At 49.2% G+C, this 19673-nt stretch overlaps 2 protein-coding genes across 2 annotated transcripts; both read right to left on the reverse strand.

Moving 5' to 3' along the window:
• Positions 1-46: 46 nt before the first annotated feature.
• Positions 47-5003, reverse strand: LOC130680691 (2'-5'-oligoadenylate synthase 2-like). Its single transcript, XM_057491844.1, has 2 exons — positions 4593-5003; positions 47-905 (listed from the first exon to the last, which is right to left on the reverse strand). Exons 1-2 carry the CDS (start codon positions 4785-4787, stop codon positions 561-563), a joined length of 540 nt encoding a protein of 179 aa, XP_057347827.1. The 5' UTR covers positions 4788-5003; the 3' UTR covers positions 47-560.
• A 122-nt stretch (positions 5004-5125) lies between these two features.
• OASL (2'-5'-oligoadenylate synthetase like) lies at positions 5126-14586 on the reverse strand. Its single transcript, XM_057491843.1, has 6 exons — positions 14240-14586; positions 12738-13026; positions 10843-11027; positions 7654-7886; positions 6710-6863; positions 5126-5588 (listed from the first exon to the last, which is right to left on the reverse strand). Exons 1-6 carry the CDS (start codon positions 14417-14419, stop codon positions 5559-5561), a joined length of 1071 nt encoding a protein of 356 aa, XP_057347826.1. The 5' UTR covers positions 14420-14586; the 3' UTR covers positions 5126-5558.
• Positions 14587-19673: the final 5087 nt, after the last annotated feature.

The raw sequence follows: 19673 nt of genomic DNA on the forward strand, positions 1-19673 counted from the left end.
TTTTTGAATTGGAAAGAAAGAAATGTTTGCTTCTGCAGAGTGTGTCCTCCCAACCCCACTCCAGAGGGGAGAGACACCCAGATGGGGACAGATTCTCATGACAGCCTCCTGGTCCTTCCCCCAGAAAGCCCAGAACAGGTGAATCACTCCCTCTTCCTCATCAAGCCTCCTTTCGCCTCCTTCCTTTGTGTCCCTTGCTTCTGCCCCCTGCTGGTGGTGCTGAGCAGGTACAGTAAGATTCCTCGCCATTCTTGGAGGCCACACAGGCTTGGCGGGATGCAGGCCTGAGAGGGCAGAGAAAACCTGACCTGATAGAAAACCCTGCAGGATATCCACCGTGAATGCTGGCATCGTTTCTCAGGGACACGCTTCCAACCTGCGTGTCTCGTAGGCCTGCTAATGAATCCGTGCTTTCCCTTGCGACAGAGAAAGATGAAGGCAAGTCACGGACCCGGTATCTGGGTCCTCTTCTTCTGGGTGGCATTGTCTCCTGCTTCCCTGGGATGGTGGCGCTTGAGACCTTGGGGGACTGCTGGGTACCGCCCACCTCCCAAAAAGGTTCACATGAAGAATAATGAATCATGACCCCAGCAAAGTGAAGCCGGGTTGCTGGAATTATGTTGGAGGGAAGCAGATGGAGAAAAGGAGGGGCTGGGTGGGAGGCGCCTGGTTCTCTGGATCTGGGTCAGTAGGAAGTTCCTCATTGTCTCATCCTCCAAGTTGTCATTGACTGTCCAGAAGATGCAGAGCTGCTGGTATTTTGTGATCAACTCCAGGACCGTACAGAAACCTTCAGCGGTGTTAAAATTCACTGTGCCGCTGCCGTGCTCCCAGGCATAGATGGTGAGCAGCTCCAGGGTGTACTTTGGGGGTAGATTCACCTTCTGCTTTAATTTCCTTTCACACTGAAGGGAGAGTGGGAACATCAGACGAGACTGCTTAGAGGAGGGAGGCGCCACCAGCCCCCTGAGAGCGGCAGAGATGGCGCATTCCTGACTGCGGGTGCTGCAGCAGGACCACTGGCCCATGAGGTGCCATGCTGGTGGGGCTGGTCGGCTGGCAGAGGTCTGAGCAGTGCACGTCTGCAGGGACTCAATCAGCAGCTTGTACGCAGCACATGCGGGTTTCTAGGAAGCTATATATGACCTCCTAGAGTTGTACTATAGCCACCATTTAACAAAAATCCACCATGTGCTAATTGTGGGGCCATTACCTATGCCATTTCTAATCCTCTGCAACCCTATAAACTGGCATGGATGGCTATCTTAGATGAAGATGGAGGTTGGGAGTGAAGTGGCTTCTCAAGGTCACATGATAGCTCTGAGCCCTGCAGTGCTCAGGGGCTGGGTGTCAAGCTATTTCTCTGATTTTCTGGGATGGAAACCACAGGGCTCACCCTCCAGCACAGGCTTCAGGGAGCTGGACACAGAAAGGAGACCACTCGGGAAAGAACTGGTATTGTGCCAGATGTTTGCTGCCATGAAAATATGCAGAAACTACCCTGTGTGTAAGACAGTTGATGGAAGCAGATATAGAAAATGCAGTCCCTGATCTCACCTGTAGCTTTGACGTGCCTTCCCGGAGATGCATCTGTGTCTGTTAATTAGGGACACTGAGCAGCAGGTGAGCCATGCTGGCGATTTATAGACATGCAAATCCCAGCTCTGTCTGTCCTTTGTAGCCAGGATAGCTTGGATCCCTGCAGATTCACCGGGTGTCAGAGCAAAGGCAAAATAAACCACATGCAGCAGCTTGGATGGTAGGAGGTGCTCTATGCCTGACCCAGCCTCATGGAGTTAGTGATGGGAAACCTAGACACTCAGTGAGGATAAAATGAGAGTTCCTGTGGCCAGGATTCTCACCTGGCCCTGGTTGACTAGCCTACTGCACACCTGTGGGCAATTTGACTCTATAAAAAGAGCTCCGCCCAGTGCTGTGCGCATGACAGGGCTGCAAGGCTGCAGGAGAGCAGAGGCTGGAGTGGTGGCAGCGCCGAGGACAGGCCCAGAGGATGGCTGTGTGGGACGACTGTACGGACAGAGGAGCCCAGAGGCAGAGACTGGCTTGCTGCCTGCAGACTTGCTCTGAGTGAATGGGATTCTAGTGACTGACCTGCCACCTGGAAATAAACCTGGGTATAAATAACCCTTTCACCCCAAGAACGTTTTGCTGTCAATTTCTTTGGTCACACTGAATCCATAGCAAACTTGCCTGGGGCTGAAACCCGTTGGCAAGACAATTGGCGAAAGTCGGCAGGGTTCAGTGTTGACCAAGGAAAAAGACAGGCTGTCTTTATGGGAGGGGTGCTCCAGCGGGCTGCCCCTGTGAATGGGGAGACAGTGGATCATCCCCCAATGGGTATGTGGTCTGAGGTGATGTGCCTCCTAGAGGACTGGGCCCCACTCCAGGACTGGAGGCAAGTGGTGGTGACACCTGAGGCAGTAGGGGTGGCCCTTGGTATAGTAAGCAGATCCTTTGAGAAGCAGAGTGCCCGGGAGGCAGCGGGGACTGTGGGTTGGCTGCTTCTCACAGTATTAGAAAAGTCTACAGAGGAGACCCGAGAAATGGTGGCGAGCTGCAAACTTCAGTAGATTCCTTGAGGAGGGAAGTGGCATTGTTGCAAGAGGCGGCACAATAATGCGAGCTGCAGACTTCTGGGCATGCCCTGGGGAGGGAAACGGCATTGATGCCGGAGGAGGCGGCATGAGAGCGCCAGCAGCAAGGTGCCATTGAAGATGAGACAGCAGCGCTGCCAGGTGTTCTGAAGGAGGAAGGGGCCATCAAGGAAAAGGACAAACTCCTGAGGGAAGCACAGGTGGAGGTGGCACGAGAACCTCATCTGCGAAGCATTGAGCTGAAGGTAAGAGACCTTCTGAAAACTGAGCTGGCATTGTTGTGAGGCACAGTAACAGAGGAGGCACTCGGGGGAAGGGAGAGAAAGGTGCCATCAGCCCCAGAAATAGAGGAGCTGGGGAAGGATGAACGGGTGGTGCTGGAGGCACTGGCCCCTCCTGTATTGAAAGCACGCCCAGTGGTTGTAAAGAAAATAAAGACTCAGCAGCTGGAAGTTCCCCAAGGAGAGGAGCGGCCCCCTCCCCAGGTTGTGGAGCACTCCATGGCCCGCCCCTGTACTCAGGCTGAGCTGGTGGATTTGGGTCCCCCGGTTTAGGCAGAAGCCCTCGGAGTCAATATCAGCTTGGCCCCTGCGTCTGTGGTACTTAGGGGTGGATGGAAGTGTTCTGTTGGGATCAGAGATGGGAAAGCTGTCTTCCCTGACAGTGCAGCCTGCCTTAAGGCAGCGATTACAAAATGCACATCAGACCCCAGGGAGTCACTCCCTCCTCAATTGGCTTATGGTTGCCCTTCGTGCTGTGTGGCCCAATCCGGGTGATCTGCCATCCTCTCCTGTTAGATGGCAGACATATGCTGAGCTCCAACAGGTGCTACGAGAGCTAGGCATAAGAAATGCCATCTATAGTCCAGAGAATTATAACCCAGATGAAGAGATTTTCACTACTGGGATGAGAAATACTGTACTTCAAACGGCTCCTACATCCCTCTTTGGGTCTCTAGTGGCCATTCTTTCCCCTCACTTAGGGCAGCCCATGAGCGAGGTGACATGTACAGTAGCAGACTTAGGAGAGGCAGAAGCAACGAGAATCCAGAAAGAAGTAAGACCTGCTACTCACAAGAAGAATTTACAGGGCCCCGTGAGGGTTACAAGGACCCAGATGTGGGTTGATTTGATAAGGGCAGGAGCAGATGGGAGGAAATGAGACAGGAAGCCAAATAGGATCTTACTGGAGCTATGGCAACAGCCGAAACCAGAGCAGCAGTTGCAGCCATTAAGACCAAAGAGGCAGAGGTCAGAGACAGAGCCTCGAGTCCAGCCTGTGTGTCTGCAGGACTTTTTGCTGGAGAGGCTGGAGAACAATGTTCGAGCTCCCTTGCACAGGGACCATTGCAGAGGACTAAGGGCACAGAGATTGAGAGGAGAGAATCCTGGAGGGGTGGAGTGTGGATAAAATGAGAGTTCCTGTGGCCAGGATTCTCACCTGGCCCTGGTTGACTAGCCCACTGCACACCTGTGGGCAATTTGACTATAAAAAGAGCTCCACCCAGTGCTCTGGGCATGACATGGTGGCAGGGCTGCAAGGCTGCAGGATTGCAGAGCAGAGGCTGGAGTGGTGGCAGCACCGAGGACAGAGGCCCAGAGGATGGCTGTGAGGGACGACTGTATGGACAGAGGGGCCCAGAGGCAGAGACTGGCTTGCTGCCTGCAGACTCTCTGAGTGAATGGGATTCTAGTGACTGACTTGCCACCTGGAAATAAACCTGGGTATAACCCTTTCACCCCAAGAACGTTTTGCTGTCAATTTCTTTGGTCACACTGAATCCATAGCGAACTTGCCTGGGGCTGAAACCCATTGGCAAGACACTCGGGATTAAGGAGTGGGAAGATGCCTAGAGTGGCTCAGCCCCCAGCATGGGAGAACATGGGCACGCGGAGTCCTTGACTTGCCAGTTTAATGTGACAGTTAATGGTCACTGGTAACACAGTAACCAGACGGCTGGAATAAGGCCTGTCATACCTGTCTGTACCTGTGCTTCACCAGGCGAATTAAATCCTTCAGTTTTGTGGGCCGGGAAAGAACAAAGTTGTGCTGCAGCTCCGTGAAGCAGGTAGAAAATTCTGCCCCCAGGGCATCTGAGGAGCTATACAGATCGATGGGCTCAGAATAGACACTGGGGCTGGGGGCAGTGTGAGAATTCTTGTGGCCTAGCATGGGGGGGATATTTACGTTACGCCTTAATATGTATAGATGGTAAGGTTTTGAAACATCTTTAACAAATATAACTAATCCTGGGAAATTAAACTCTATTAGTGTGATTCGATTACCAGTGTCTAAGATATTGGGAGCATCTCCAGAGTAATGAGATTTTTTTTTAAATTATATGGTCTAGATGAGTATAGGTGGTATTAGTTCAGTATTATCTAGATTTGCACTGTCCCATATGGTAGCCACCAGCCAAAGTGGCTTTTGGCATTCAAATTAATAAAGGGAAATAAAATAAAACATTTAGTCACACTACCACATTTCAAGCTCTTAATAAACACCCGATGAGTGGTATACGCCATTGTTTTTATTGTTATTGATAGCACATTAAACCATAATCCCCCCACTAGGAATACAGATGACGTCAGGGTTGCGATGCCATGCTCGCATCTAAATCTCCCCTGCTTTCTCCCAGAGATCAGTCAGAGACAGGCTGGGGTGGAGTCCGGGCTGCGGGGAGAAGCCACCTATGATAGGAGAGGGTGCGCAGAACACTGGGAAGGGGGATCTAGGTCAGACACTAAGTCACTGCCAGCCTTGGGGCAGTCCTCTGCCCTCTCTGGATCAAGGCACCCCACCCCTGGAAATGAGGGCCTGGCTCTGGTTTCTCTGGAGCCCTTTCCCCCAGGATGCTGTGGCATTCAGAGGATGGCACAAGTCCCGCTGTTTTCCTCCTGGGGAGTAGACGCTGAGGCCCTGGGAATAGGGTGCTGTCCATACTCAGGGTATGGAGCAGAGGTTGTTTCTGAGCTGAAAGGGTAAAGACCATGGTTACATTAGAGAGCTGATCCTCCAACCTTGGCACTGAGTGTCAGCGAGCATTTATGGTGGATACTGTGACATGCCACCTGGATTTCTCTTGAGGAAGGACAAGCAAATCCCAGCAGCCAGCAGACAGACTTCAGGGTCAGCCCCTTTAGGGTTGCCTTGGCTGCAGAGAGCCCCCGATTCAAGGCCGTGCCCCTTCCTGAGTTGCCCACCTTCAGTGACTGGTCCATGTGGGGGAATAAAGGCCTGAGCAGCTCAGACTCCTGCAGGACAACTCCACAGGCCCCGGAAGCACCAGGCTACCCCAGGGAAGGGTTGGGGGAGACTGTCATCTGGCTGTAGCCCAGCTGGACTCCTCCCTGCACCCACCCCTGCTTCCTTCTCCTGCCCCCCCAAGGTGCTGGTTCAGTGGTTCCCCTTGAAATATCCTTTGTACTAAACTCCATCTCAGTTTGCTTTCAGGACACCCCCCTGTGACATCATCCATCCCCTGGCAGAGGAAAGACCCCTACTCCAGGAGTGGAGAGATCCAGGGTCAGGTCCTTCCGCCCCTGCTGAGCTGTGTGACGTGCTCACATCACTCAGCTGCTCTGAGCCTCTGTCTGTCAGATGGGAAGTGGAGGGATGCAAGGCAGGCTGGTGAGCATGGAATGAGTGAGGGTGCCGGACTCTGCGGAGCCTGAATCCTGGCTCTACCGCCCCCTGGCTGAATGTCTCTGAGGAGGTGACTTTCCCTCTCTGAGCTTCCTTTCCTCATCTGTGAGTCAGGAGTAGAAAACATCTGAGCAACTATTCAGTAAGCAGAGGCCGGTATTACTCATTATTATTCTTGGTGGAATGAGCCGCCAGAGCTGTTCGAAGAGTTGCCTCTGGCCAAGGCAACAGTAATTAAAGAGTGACTCTGGGCCAGGGAAGTGCCAATTCCAGAAACCCCCTGAACGGGGCCACAATGACTGCACAACATGGAGGATGGCGTGGAACTACACAGACATGAGTGACCTCTGGCAAGAGGCAATTTCTTTGGGAAGAATGGCTTCCAGCTCCACGCCCCGTGCTGTGGGGTGGGGGGCGGAGGAGGACACGGAGCAAGCAGAAGGTCTCACCTGCACGTCCCAGGAGCCCACTGAAGACCCATCCCATTTCTTAAAGCAGGGATAATTCAGCCAGGCTCTGGCCTCTTGTGCCAGCCGCGGCCAGCTGTTTGGTTCTGCACCAGCCACGTTTCCTGTAGGGTCAGCCGGGTCCAGAATTACAGGCCTAGAGAGTAATGTTTAGAAAGGTGAGGAATTAGGGTGTGTTTGGAGAGTCTAGACAGAAAAACCCGCCTGGTGCAGGCTGGGATTCAGGGCAGGAGGAAGAGCCCAGCAGGGTGCTGTTCCCTGGGGTGTGTCCTGAGAGCCCCCCATCCCATGGCACGCAGTGCACACAAGGGAGAAGGGACTTGCGCTGGGACCTGATGGAACTGGGTTCAAATCTCACCTTCTGGCCTGTATTAGTGGTGTGCCCATGGGCAGGCGCTTGGCCTCTCTAAGCCTCAGTTTCCTCATTTATGAAATGAAGACAGATGAACGTGCCTGTCTCAAGGCTATGGTATGAGGATCGAGACAAAGCACGTGATATGCTCAGCACGGTATGGAACATAGGGATCCATACATGTCAATTATAATGATAATACTTTTTACTACTGTTAGGATGTGTCTTATAGCAGCTTTTAATCGCTGGGAGCAGCTAGTAGTGCTGTAGCTGCTATTACTTTAGTTCACATGTCAGCTGGTCCACTCATTCTGTTAAGGTGTGGACGAGCTTCTTACCTCTCTGGACCTCATTTTACACATCTGTAAAGTGGTTAGCCTAGTGCCTGCCTCCCAGGGTTGGAGATTGTTGTTCAGGTGGGATGGCAGTAGTTAGGTGCTCAACACAATGACTGACAACTGAAGATGATCAATAATCAATGAGGAGCCCTCTCACTTCCTCCATCTCCAAGGTGCTGCAGCTGTATTCAGGGGCCCGTTTATGTGGGGAGCTCACCCATGTAGGTGAAGAGTACCTGGGTTTCCCAAGCTGTGCCATCACGTAGCGTTTAATAAAAGGGTCTTCCAAGGTGTAATACTTTGTCCAGTAGATGCAAAGCTGCTGGTAGTTCAGGACTAGTTTCAACACGGTCAGAAATCCCTGTGCAGTGATGAATTCTGTCTCCATGCTTCCTTTCTCCCAAGCGTAGATTGTCAGGAGCTCCAGGGCATACTGAGGTGGCAGTGGCTTCCCAAGCTTCTTTTTACACTGAGAAGAGGAAAAACAATCAGAAAAGTGGGCTTGTCTGGCTTTTGTGTAAAACATGTTTTCCACAGGCCAAATCCAGCCCACCACCTGTTTTTGTAAATAAAATTTTCTTGGAGCAAAGCCACACCCATTCATTTATGTACAGTCTGAGGCTGCTTCCAGGCTGTGAAGACAGAGTTGAATAGTTGTGACAGAGACCATGTGGGCACAAAAACTAAAATATTCACTACCTATGCCTTCCTGGAGAAAGGTCCCTAACTCCTGGCTGAGAGCAAGGGTTCTGGATTCTGACTCATGTGGGTTTGAATCCTAGCTCCACCGCTGTCCAATTCTGGGGAGACTCTTGAAGTGTCATTTTCTCATCTGCCAAGTGAGTGGTAAAAATAGCACCAACCTCATAAGAACACTTGAAAATTAACTGAGAGGAAGGACTTGTAGTATTTCTAAGAGGCAGCCAAAATTTCGCTGGAGTGAAATATATAATCCAAAGCCTCAAATTATTGCACTAATAATTTTCAGATACAATGACCAGCACATAGATAACCAGGCACACAAGGAAACAAGACACCAAGAGTATGACCAGTGAAAAAATGAGAAAATAGCAATAAATCCACAAAACTTTAAATATCAAAGGATCAAATATAGACTTTAAAATAGCTAGGAGTATGATGTTCAAAGAAATAAAAGATGAGGTTGAAGTAGCAGGGAATTAGAAGCCATAGAAAGTAACATGTCATATGTGAAAGGAATAAAATAGAAATAGACAAAATAGACAAAAATGGCAGTAACTGTAATCAATAACCCAACAGCAGATTAGATATGGTTAGGGGAAATTTAATGAATTGGAGAACATATCAGAACAGACTATTCAGAATAAAGCATGGAGAGACAAAAAGATGGAAAATATAGAAGAGGGTATAAAGATAAGGAGGGTGTAATATACATTTAATTGGAGTTCCAAGAGTTGAGGGGAGGGAGACAGATGATATTTTAGGAGAATATATTAGACAATATTTAGGAGAGACCATATTTAGACAATGTTCCCTCTCTTTAGAGAGAAACAACTGAGAGTTTCCAAAACTGATGAAAGATACCCATTCGTAGGTTCAGGAATTCCAATAACCCAATGAACCCCAAGCAGGACAAATAAAAGGGAATCATCACTAAGACACATCAGATTGAAACTAAACAAAATCAAAGACAAAGAGAAAAATGGAAATGCAGCCAGAGGAATACGACACATTACCTACAAAGGAGCCACAGAGACTGTCAACTGACTTCTCACTAGTGACACTGGACGAGGGAATGCTATGTTTAATGTACTGATAAGACCACCTACCCAACAAAAATACCCTTCAACAATGAGGGTAAAATCAAGACTTTCGCAGAGGAACAAAAACTAATAGTTCACTGTGAAAAGACCATCCCCAAAAGGACATACTTCAGGAAGAAGGAAAGTGATACCAGACAGACAGAGATGAAGGAAAGAACTCAGAGTGACAAGAATGGTAAATATGTGGGTAGATTGAACAAACATTGGCTATGTAAAACAATCATCATGCTGGGAGGGACTTGAAAATGTGGAGACTTAAAATACACAACAGAAAGTAGCATGTAAGTTAGAGGTCCGTGGTGGTGTGTGGCGGTAAAGTATGGTAAGGTGCCTGTGTTGTTTTAGAGGCTGGAAGGAAGAAAGAAAGGAGGAAGGCGGGGAGGAAGGAAGGAAGGAAAGGACAATCCTTTGCTGCGCAGGACTGTCTCATTGTAAAACAGCCAGTATTCCTGGCTTCTTTCCACTAATTATCAGTAGCATCCTTGTCCCCCCATCACCACGGTTACCAAAAATCTTATGAATTTTCACTGTCCTCAGGGGCAGGGTTGTGCTTGTCAAGAACCACATTTGTTAAGTTCAAAAATGCTCAGCCTCCTTGGTCAAAATCCCTGGAACATCAAGTCCAACAAATAAATGGTCGTCTTGCTTTGCCTATGGGGTCGTTTCTAAAGTAGGCAGATTATCCTTAATTATTTTCTTTTACTTATCCATTCATCCAAAAATATATAGAATGCTTATTGTATATTAGGTAAACTCCTGAGTCAGAAGACCCAAACCCACATTTTCATTCTGTCCTTATTAGCACCAAGAGCCATCTGACTCTTAGTTTCTCTTTCTGTAAAATGGCTTTAATAATAATGCCTACCCTTCCTCAGCTCACAGACGTGCCATGAAAGTAAAATATAAGACATTTAAAGGTGAACAGAAATGCAAATCACATTCACAAAAGATTAAATACGACGAGCCTTGTACAAGCTAAGCACAGAGTACATGTTAGCCTATATTATGTGCCAGGCACTGTTCTTGGTTCTGGGGATAGGGCAGTGAGTGAAACGTCCACGTTCCTCTTTCATATACATTTTTTGTGGGGACACAGACCTAAACAAACAAGCAAATGCACAGGCCAGGAGGCTGTGGCAGTTTCCCTCCTGGAGGAACAATGAGGAGGGCAGCATCGGCCTGGGGGAGGGGCAGGGGGCAGAGATGGGGGTGCAGAGAGGCAGGTCCAGGAGAGATCCCAAGAGTCCCCCACACTGCGTGGACCAGGATGAGAGTGTAGGAGGTGGTGACAACTGATGAATCAGAGATACATTCTACATGCCAGGCCAGCATCATTTGCTGATTGGGCGGGGGGATGAAGGGTCTAAAAGAGTCAAGAAAGACCCATGGTCTGGGCCAGAGAACCTGGAAGGGTGGGGTTACCATTCCCTGAGCTGGGACAGACCAGTACGGGGAGGTACCTTGGGTCCACTGGCACCTGTCCCAGGCCCTGCCCCTCCCGCCTCCTGCCCTTCCTCCCCCGCTTCCCTTGCCCCTGCCCCTCTTCCCCCTCCTTCCCCTCTTCCCCCTCCCCCCTCCCCTCCCCACGCCTCTCTCTGCTCCGTCTGGCTGGGAGGGCCATACCTCTTGGTACCAGCGCTTGACCAGGCGGATGAGACTCTTCACCTTGGTCGGACGCTGCTTGAGGAAGGCTCGCTGCAGCTCCGTGAAGCAGGTGGAGAACTCACCTCCTCTCCCCAGGCGTTGGCTCTCTTGGATGAGCCGGATGTAGATTTGGGGGTCAGGTCTGTAGTCGCTGGTCAACTGACCTGTTCGGGAAGAATATGTAGCTTGCAGATGTCAGCTCTTCTCTGAGGTTCTTCCAGCTGCTCTGGGGAGACAGCTCCCTGGCCGTGTGGGTTGCAGTCGAAGCAGCAGCAGCCTACAGCCAGGGGCCCTGAGGCCCGTCTCTGCTGCCATCACCCCGCCCACGCCATCACCATCACTCTCCCGGACCAAGGCAGCAGCCTCCTTGCTGGTTCCTCCACTGCCCATTCTCACCCCAGCACCCAGAGAGGCCTTTTAAAATCTGATCACACCACTTCTTGCTTCCCAGGACATCTGGAGTAAGATCCAGAGTGCCCACGGTGGCCTGTGTGGTCAGGGGCAATCTGTCTCCTGCCTCCTCTCTCACCTTACCTCCTGCCTCGCTGCCCTCTCCACTTACTCCCCTGGTCTTTTTTCTCTTCCTCACATATGTTAAGCTCATCCCTGTCTCAGGGCCTTTGCACTTGCTGTTTCCTTTTCCTGGAACCCCCATATCTTCCCCTGGTTGGCTCCTTCTCATCCTAGGGCCTTAGCTCAGATGTCACCTCCTCAGAGGGCTCTCCCTTGTCACCCTGTCTAAAAAAGCCCTCTACCCCCATGATACCCTGTTTAGCTTTTGTCTCAGCCAGGGTCGTGTATCTTGTTTGTATGTTTACTATCAGGCTCCTGGAGAAAGATTCCTTGTTTGGCTCATTCATGGTCATAGAGCAGTGCCTGGCACACAGTAGGTGCTCAATAGATAATCTGTGCCTATGGTTGTTGACTGGATGTCTCAGTCCAGTCTTGCCTCTTTTCCAATTTTTTCCCACACTAGTTGGGGCCACATTCTAATACATAAATCTGATCATGGTACTTTCCCTCCTGAAACCCTTCCAGGCTTCCCGTGTGGGCAGGAGAGATTCAGTACCAAGGCTACAAGTGTCTGCAGGACCAGCTCCTGGCTCCTGTCCCAGCATTTCCTCCTTGCCCTCTGCCCTCCACTCATCCTCAGCATTTCTTTCGATTTCCCAATCCACCCTGATCTCTTCTCACTTCTGGGCTTTGGCCTGTGCTGTTCCCTCTGCCTGGCATGCCCTTCCTCTCTCTTTCTTATTTTTTGGTAACCATCGTACCCAGGCCAAGGCAGGATGTGGCAACAAAGAGACATTCCCAAACGTTCTCATTTCTGGCGCTTTCGGGGTTTCAGCATTTTCTTCACAGGACCCCTGGACCGAAAGAATTCCCTAACAGTTCCATTTAAGTCCATACAACTTAAGAGTAGTAGTTTCTGTGCTGTCTGACAGATGTCGCTGTTTCCCCGCAAAATTTAAAATCTGAGCTGTTCCCTGTACCCCTATGAATTGGTTCACTGTGTTTGTCCTGGGGTGCCCTGCTTCACAGTTGGGGAACTCACATTTTTAAACTCCTAGTATGTGCCAGGCTCTGGGTAAGTGTAACGTACATGATAAGTAGAATTAGCAAGCCTGGCAGGTGTTGTATAAGAAATGTCTTGCCCCCAAATTGTGCCAATATGCTGTTTAATGCCACTCCCGTGGCTGATTATGACCTTACTCGTCTTGCTTCAAGAGAGATGCTAAGATCTCATTGTGAAGGGATGTCCTACTTTGGTAAGACTCTCAAACTGTGGGAAATTCGTGCTCAGAAATATGGAGAGAGAAAAAAGCCCTGTCATAGGACAAAGGCAGGAACCCTATGTGTCTGCGAATACTCACCCAGGACATCAAAGGCAGGCAGGACGTCAAACTCCACCCCCTCTTGGATACGGGGGGACCTGAGCATGAAGCTCAGTGCACGGGGCTTCTCCCATCGCGGATTCTGGACCTCAAACACCACATCAAACTTTTTCTCTCGTTGACAGGCTTCCAGCTGTCTCCTAATTTCCCTGACGAACTCTCCTCTGTGCTGAAGCTGCTCCTGAAAACTTGTAAGGGGGCTGAGAAAGACGACGAGGTCAGCATCAGATCGGCCTCTGAGGGACGTGCCTTTGCCTGAGGAGCCACCCTAAAATGTGAGGAGAGTAGGAATTAACATTTATTGAGAAGAGCCTCCTAAGTAAAATGACAAGAGCAATCCCTAACATTCTTGAGTGCTAGCCACTGTTCTGAGGGTGTGACCAGTCTTAACTCCTGTAATGTTCACAAGGACTGTATGACTTAGGTACTGTTATTATTAGTGTCCATTTTTAGGTGGAGAAATAGATGCCCTGAGAGATTATATAACAGCCCAATCACACTGGCAGTAGGTGGCAGAATGCAGTTCAAATCCTGGCTGCCTTGTTCTAGAGTCTGCGTTCTTTCCTTCCTGTCCTTTACTATCTTATCTGATTATATGCTGGTAGACTTAGTTTGCCCAGCCCTGTAAGTTATTGGGAGTCACGGATGCGGAAATTGAGGTACAGATAGGTTAGGTGATTTGTTCAAAGTTTCACAGCCATTAGATGCTCTCTGCTTTCAAAATTAATACTATTAACCAGCTCACAATACTACAGAAATGATGAGTCAGTCCCCAGGCTGGCCATGAATTAACAATCATGTACTAGAGTTGGGCCTCAGTTTCCCTATCTCTGAAATGGACATGGCCTAGGACAGTGGTTCACAAACTTTACCCAGGGCATTTATTTTAAAAATTACAGATGTAAGTGAAATAAGCCAGGTGGAGAAAGACAAATACCATATGATTTCACTTATTTGTGGAATCTAAAAACAAAACAAAACCACATGAACAAAATGGCAGTAGACTCATAGACACTGAGAAGTGACTGGTGGTTACCATGAGGGGGGGGCTGGGGTAGGTGGATGGGAGGCGGAGCCGGGTATAGGGGCACAAAACTTCTCAATCATAATAGAAGTTGGTCGCAGGGATGGTAGTGCAGCATGGAGAATACAGCCAATGATTCTGTAACACCTTCCTATGTTGACAGATAGTAGCTGCACTAGAGGGGGTGAGGATTAAATAATATGGGTAACTGTTAAATCACTGTGTTGTGTACTTGACACCAATATAAGACTGTATATCAACGATACTCTAATAAAAAGAAATTACAGATTTCAGATTCTCACTGAAGAATCTATTCTCACAAGCTGCGATTATATTTTTGGTTTGGATAAATCAGACACCAGCAGCCCCAGAGAGCTCACCTGTTGTCCTCTGTCTGTCTCCGTGGGAGCCTGCCCGCCCAGCCACCCCTTCCCCAGGCAGGCAGGCCTGGACTCACCTTCACAACTTTCAACACCCGGACAGAATGAGCAGCTCTTTGGAAACACCTCTCCTTCAGGAAACTGGACATGATGTCGATGGCTTGGTTCACCTGCACGCGGAAATGCGTGTCTGGCAGGAGCTGGTCTTCGATATACTTGTCCAGATGCGTGGCCGGGATGTCTCTGAGCTCCCCCATGATGCCCGGGGCAGGGACGGGAGAGCCAGTGGCTGTGAACGGGCTCCAGGAAGCGGTCAGCTTCTCTCCCTTCGGCTGCCTCAGCCTGGCAGCTCTCGGTTTCGTTTCCTGGGAAGGGAGGAGCTTAGCAAACTGCACATTGATTCCTGAACTGTATCTGCTCTCCCTGATCGCCCCTCCCTCCACTCCCTGGAAACTCCTCTGGTCCTTTAATGAGCTAGCACGTCAGGCCCTTCTCCAGGCTGCACTCTGGAATGGTGCTTTTAGCCCCTGTTAGCACCTCGTCCAAGAAAAATCATAGTTAAAAACAGATTTTTGGGTGTCCTTCTTCATCTGCTGTTGTCGCTGACAAATTGTTTCATAATGCCCTGTGATCTTTGCAGCAGTACGAGCATAGTGCAAAGAGAAAAGGGAGAGAAATCAGGAAGCATGAAGACCACCATGATCCTGAAACTCAAAGACTGCCACTGTGCACATTTTGGTATAGATCTTTCCAGGTATTTCCACAAGCATACACACAAACACTGTTCTCTTTTCTTTTTAAAAAAAAAAATGACATCATAGTGTATTGTTTTTCCTTTTGATTAATAGACTTTATTTCTTATGACAGTTGTATGTTTACAGAAAACTTGGACAGAAGGCAAGAGGTCCCAGGTACCCCCTCTCCTTCCACCCATGGTTTCCCCTGCCCACATTTGTTACAACTGAATCGATACAGAAATGTTATTAACTAAAGTTCATAGTCTACATTAAGGTTCATTCTGCATTGTGCATTCCGTGGGTTTGCCAAATGCATCACGTCATGTGTCCATCATGATACAATCAGGCAGAACAGTTTCACTTCCTCAAAAATCTCCCTGTTCCACCTGTTCAACCTTCCTATTCTTCCTTCTAATATTATGTGTTCAATGCTAACAAAATCCCTCCATGTGCACTGCCCTCACTGCATCCCACAAACTTTAATTTGTCGTCTTTTCATTCAGAGCATAATATTTTAAAATTTCCAAAACTTCTTTGACCCTTGTATTACTTACAAGTGTGTTTTTTGATCTCCAAATATGTTGGAATTTTCCAGATAGCTTTCTTTCACTGGTTTCTTATTTAATTCCATTGCGGTAGAGAGCATACTCTGCATGATATCTGTTCTTTGGAATTTGTTAGGGCCCAGAATGTGGTCTGTCTTGGTGAATGTCCAATGTGAGCTTGAGAACAATGTATATTCTTGGATGAAGGAGTCTATAAATGCCAATGAGCTAACTTTCTTAGTTAACCTTTTCCTTAGCCAGCTCTATTAATTGGCACTCCCCACTCCTGTATATCCTGTGACTTAAGCCAAAGGCAAAAGGGAACCGTGAAGCGTGTGAGGGTCCACAGGACACTCTGCTCACCATTCGATTGTATGTAAATCAAAGATCTGGTTGGCTCCCAAGTGCCTTTTTGGCAATTGTGCTTGTTAATGAAATGCATGTTTTTCACTAACTATATATAAGGAGATCCAAAAATAAGTGCAAATGGTATCTTTTCTTAGAAAACCAATGTTTTCAACCAGCATGAATTCTTTGGAAAGAAGCAGTAAAGGCAATTTTCATATAATGTTGCATGGACTTAGATAAGAGTGAAGCAACTGTAAAAGACTAAGGAAATACTGGAAAAATCCAGAATTATTCCCTCATGCTCTTGCAGATGGCTTTATGTTGTTGCTCCCTCTAAAGAAACGGAACAGGAAACTAAAGACAGCTCACCCTTGTGTGTTTTATGCAAGGTAGTGTTGCAAGGTTCTGGTTGGGGGCCTACCCTCAGCAAAAAGGACTAGGTTTTGATTGGATGACTAGGAAATTAAGGGCCCTGGTGACCAAGTTTGAGAATCATGATACTCTGATGCCCTGCCTACGGAGTTGAAGACCCACAAGGGGGAAGTGATTTGCTCAAGATCACACCACAAATTTTGGCCAGAGCCAAGCAAAATATACCTCTTGCGTGCATGCATGACAATGTGTTTCCGTGGTGCTAGGAAGTATTACTTAACCTTCTTAGGCCAACGCCCCTAGCAAATCGGATTGAACCAAGGAGGAACCAGCCCAGGGGGTTTCGGAGCACTGAGAGGTGTAAGCCATGTGCCAAGTTTGCCCTGCTTTCACCGGGAACCACCAGCCCCTTGATCTTCCCTTTTCCCGAGCCTCATCTTTCTCAGTCCTGATGGAAGACCAGACCTTGGCAACTTGCTCTCTCCTCTTTCAAGTATTTACTATTATTATCATCATCCCCATTGTCCAGATGAGGAAACTGAGACTCAAGGAGGTTAGGGTCCACTGCTGGAAATCGACAGTCAGGATTCGAATGCTGGACTGAATGATTGAAAAGCTGGTGTGCTGTTTCGGTCTGGTGCTTTCTGCCAGACCATATTGCCTCTTGCAAAGTGTTTTATTTCAGTGAGACAAAAAAGGTAATTAGCCAAGGCAGGTGTACTGGTATTTATGAAAATTTTGCTCAGGTATATTCATCTTAGCTTCTTTGGCATGTCCCCATGCCGGAGGAAGGAGATGAACCATTTTAGAGATGGAAGTTAGGTTTCTTTACACCTGTCCATGACTGACGGGTGGTGCCTGCCTAGAATGCTGTTTTGAGAAGGATTCAGAGGTTGCTAGTAGGCTCTAGCTTTCCTGTATCAATAGGAAAGATGCCATATTGCTTAGTGATGTCTTCTCCAAGCACAGGGCAAGAAAGCGGTAAGAAGTGTCTCCTGCCATTCCTGGGAAGCCTGTATGACCTACATTGGCACCTCTCTCCACCTGGTGGCAGCTAAAGTATGGGAAATACAGGTGGACTTTGGGGCAGTGATTTGCAAAGTCACGATGGAGGTGGGAAGCACAGGACATCAACCAGGAAATACTTTCAAATATACACCTTGTCCCCAGGGCACAGCGGAACCTGGGAGAGGGGGAAGATGTTGGGGTGGGAGGGACGGCGGTGTGCTTCCGGGAAGAGCATGGGGCATTTGAAAATCAAATCTTCCCCGGGAATTCTTTGAGGACTTCTGCCCCAAAACCGAGACCCACCTTTTTGGGAGCAAGAAGAGGAAATCATCTCCAACTTGACCGGGAAGGGAAGGTTCTGTTGGGTGGAATGGACAGGACAGCTCCTTCTGGGAAGTCGCCGACATTCCTGATAAATTGCTTAAACAATTTTGGGATAAATTATAGTGAGGCAACCCTTCTGGAAAGTTAGTTACTCAGCTCACTTTCAAGACTGCTCAGAATCTCAAGTTAGCGTCATGTGTGAAGGCTCATTGTGGGGTGGAAGGTGCTAGAATACCAAGGTGGTGTTTGATGATCTGTGTTATCAGTCAGTGTGTTAAGAGCACAGGGGTCCAGTGATCTGGCTCCTCTCCTGGCACTGGTGCCCTGAGATGCTGGGTGTGTCATTCCCTTCTCTAGGCTTTGGGTTATTCGTGTCAGACAAGTGGGTTGACTGGATTCGGCTCTGGCTCTTGGCCAGTGTCTCTTTCAGCCCTGATGTTACCTGATGACACAACCACTTGGGGCTTTCCCCTGGGGTAGGTGGGAGATAATGGTGCTGCTTCCCTATCAGGTGACTGTCAGCAAAAAGCATTCTTGTAAGAGGGTGTGGGGCCAGCCAGGTTGCCTTGAGTCCACTACCCAAGATGAAATCCACTAGAAAACAAAGTTCACATGGGCAGAGACCACATATGCTTGTCCACTGCTGTGTCCCCGTGGCTGGAATGTAGTAGATGCTCATTAAATACTGGCTATCCAAGTAGCGGCATGTACCCTGATGGGGAGAAAGAACTTCCAGAAACCAGAAAGGAAAAACCCAGGCCACCAGTTTTCCTGGATATTCCTACTTTATTTCTGGCTACATCAGCACAAAGAAAGGAAATGGGTGTTTCTGCATGAACCAGAGGGCGTGTGTGTATTCTAGGCAGGGAGGTGGTTACACTTGTCAGGGGAGCGTGTGTCCGGACAGAGCAAAAGCTCACTGCATGCTGATTCTAGTGCCAATACCAGCATTAGGCATGGGCAACATAGCCAGCATGCTTTCTCCCAAGGGCAAGCCGGGGTAAGGCGGTGGGCTGAGAGTGGGCACCAAGGGGACCGACGGGGAGGGAGAGGGTTGGGAGAGAAGACGGCAGCCAGGAAGCTGTCAGCCGTCTTGGGAAGGTGAAGAGCTTGATGTTGGTTATCCAAGGCAAGAAATTGGTGTCTTCCACTGAACTGTTCAGGGAGCTGGGGGTGGAAGGAGAAGGTTCAAAGGCATGTGTTTGGAGGAAGTGAGAGTTTTAGTGCCCATTGGATGACTTCTGTAGATAAAGGTGGACTGTTGGGTAAGAAGAGGTAACTTTTGTGAGAGGTGGGGGGAAGACCATGGAAACTGGGAAAAATCGGTTTCTCGTGGGGCGCTGAAGATTGCCTGTCACTCTTTAAAGTAATAGACCCACAATGGTATTTCATTCTCCCGACAAACTTGGGGAAGAGGGTGCATGAGATAGGAAGACAAGAGAGACTGAGACCAAGGTACAGACAGAGAGAGACAGAGAGGTTCTAGGCAGTTCAGAGCGAGGGACAGGGTGCGAAAGGGTCAGAGCACCAGGGAGCAGGTGGTTTGCTCATTTAACCAAGAGCAGAGGGAGGACAAAGGCTGGGGCTTTGGAGAGGCCCCCCGGGGCCCGGAACTCTGGTGTCTGATGTTGTCCGTGCGCTTGGGGAGGCCAGGGGCTGAGAAAGCCCCTCTATGTGCCTCAGGGTGCCGCCATGCCCTTCGGGCAGTGCCAGCTGCTGGCCTGGGGCTGAGCCACCTGGCTCGCCTGGCAAAGAAGTGGTGGTTTTAGGGGGTGTGGGCCTAAGTGGAACTTCAGGGTTCTGCCTGTGTTCTGTCAAGCTGGTGAAACGAGAAGAGGGGGAGGGGCTGCATTAAGATATTTTTTGCTTTTGCTATTTTACCACCTTAGAGAGGAGGGGAAGGGGAGAGAGTTGGGAGAAGAGGGAAGAGGAGAGACGGGGAGAAAGGGCGAGTTGGACATGGTGCAAAGGAGAGCAAGAGGGAGGAGGGGTCGTAGAGAATGGGTGCTCATTCGTGCAAGGAAGCAAACAGGGGCTTCCTGAAGAGGCTACCGAGTCCCTCTGTGTGTCTCCTTCGTGCCCATTTCTTGATGCGTTTGGAGCAGGGAGGGTGTGTTCCTAGCCTCTGAGTTGTTTAATCCCAGGGGTCTGTGTTCCTGGCCATGGGGGTATGTCAC

Source organism: Manis pentadactyla, chromosome 14, assembly GCF_030020395.1.
Source record: "Manis pentadactyla isolate mManPen7 chromosome 14, mManPen7.hap1, whole genome shotgun sequence".
NCBI classification, from domain to species: domain Eukaryota; kingdom Metazoa; phylum Chordata; class Mammalia; order Pholidota; family Manidae; genus Manis; species Manis pentadactyla.